Source organism: Pterocles gutturalis, unplaced genomic scaffold (genome assembly GCF_000699245.1).
Source record: "Pterocles gutturalis isolate BGI_N339 unplaced genomic scaffold, ASM69924v1 Scaffold34722, whole genome shotgun sequence".
Taxonomy (NCBI): domain Eukaryota; kingdom Metazoa; phylum Chordata; class Aves; order Pterocliformes; family Pteroclidae; genus Pterocles; species Pterocles gutturalis.
The window spans coordinates 1-1,606 of NW_010108931.1; the positions used below are offsets into that span (position 1 = coordinate 1).

Genomic DNA, 1,606 nt, shown 5'->3' on the forward strand with positions numbered 1-1,606 from the left:
CCGGGCCGGGGGCGCCGAATAGCAGAGAGCGGGGAAAGGCACAATAAACCCCCAGAGTCGCCTCAAATTATCCCATTTTATGTATAAATAATAATGTATTTTATATTACAACCCGCCGGCTGCCGAGGTGACGGGTTCTGGACTGCAGCAGAGGCGCCAGCACGACTCACAGCACCCGGTTTGGGACAGCAAAGACACACATGCAATAGATGTGAAGTTTTTAGGTTTATTTATAATGTACATCTCTTGGGTCAGGTTCACTCCCGAGCCATCAGTTTCTGCTTCTTCAGCTTCTTTTGGGAGATCTGAAAAACAAAAACGCAGGAATGAGAAACCGGCACCAGCCCGCGCCTTCCCAAACACCTCACACAGAGGCTCCAGTCGCCTTCTCAAAGGACTGAGAAGCGATACGCACGGGGAACACTGCAACTGCTCCAGGGGAGGGAAAAACCAACCATCCACGCAAGACAAACCACTGAGAAAGGACTTTTCTAAGTTCTCAGCGTCGTATTTACAATAAATATCGAGGTTGCTCAGAAATAACTTATTTTTTTTAATGGGTGTTCCAAAGGTGTCCTAAGATTGTCATCACGGCAACCCCTCGGTCTGAATCACGCGCAGTTTGAACACTGGGATTTCTTGGCGCTGACGTTACAGAGCGCTGAGGATACGCCGCCCGGTACCTTTTTCTTCTGAGCAACTTCTTCCTCTGGCTTGGGAACGATCTGCTCCTTCTCGGTGAGGATCATCTCGATGTGGCACGGGGAGCTCATGTAGGGGTTGATCCTACCATGCGCTCTGTAGGTGCGGCGCCGCATTTTGGGAGCCTTGTTCACCTGGATGTGCTCGATGACCAGGGAATCCACGTCCAGACCCTGGCGGAGGGCGGGGAGAGATAAAACTTGTGACTTTTCAAATGAAACAGACAAAACCAGACCACCCTTCTATGTGTCACAACGAATTTAAAATTACACTGATGGCTCAGAAAACAAGAGTATTATTTCACGGTTATTCCAAAGGTGTCCTAAGATAGTCATCACTGCCATCAAAGTTACTGAGTGGATTACAAAGACACAAACGGACCACGAGTTCACAGATTTTGCTTTGTTTTACAGGTTTTCAGAGATTTAAACCACACAGGGTGCTGACACATAGCACAACACAAAAACTTTGCATTTGCCAATGTCTACGCAGCCTACCTTGAGCTCAGCATTGCTCTCCGCGTTCTTGAGCATGTGAAGCAAGAACTCGGCGCTTTTCTTGGGCCACCGTCCCTGCGTCCAGCCCCACTGCTTGGCCTGGAAGAAGAAAAGTTCCATTTTTATCCTGGTGCAACACAACTTGCCTATTTCACGCCATTAACTTGCCCTTACATCCCCTTTTATGAGGGCTGCACATCGAAATAATTAAATCTGATCAATGACTCGACACTGCAAGCAGCTGGAATGCCTGCTGTCCTGGAATTAAGAGCAGCTCTTTTCTCTCTCTCACATTTTAAGACAATATTATCATCAAGACTGACGCGGTCTCAGCGTCATCTTTCTTAACCAGCTGCAGAATCCCTCCCATAGAATCATTAAAAGTTGGAAAAGACCTCAAGGATCAT

General features: G+C 47.6%; 1 protein-coding gene across 1 annotated transcript; it reads right to left on the reverse strand.

The window, feature by feature from the left end:
• Positions 1-209: 209 nt before the first annotated feature.
• On the reverse strand, positions 210-1,298 carry RPL17 (ribosomal protein L17; the record flags this gene model as incomplete). The annotated part of the gene is made up of 3 exons (XM_010072808.1): positions 210-305; positions 684-875; positions 1,200-1,298. Coding segments are annotated over 3 exons (339 nt in total), but the record flags the coding sequence as incomplete, so codon positions are not given.
• Between the last annotated feature and the right edge of the window lie 308 nt (positions 1,299-1,606).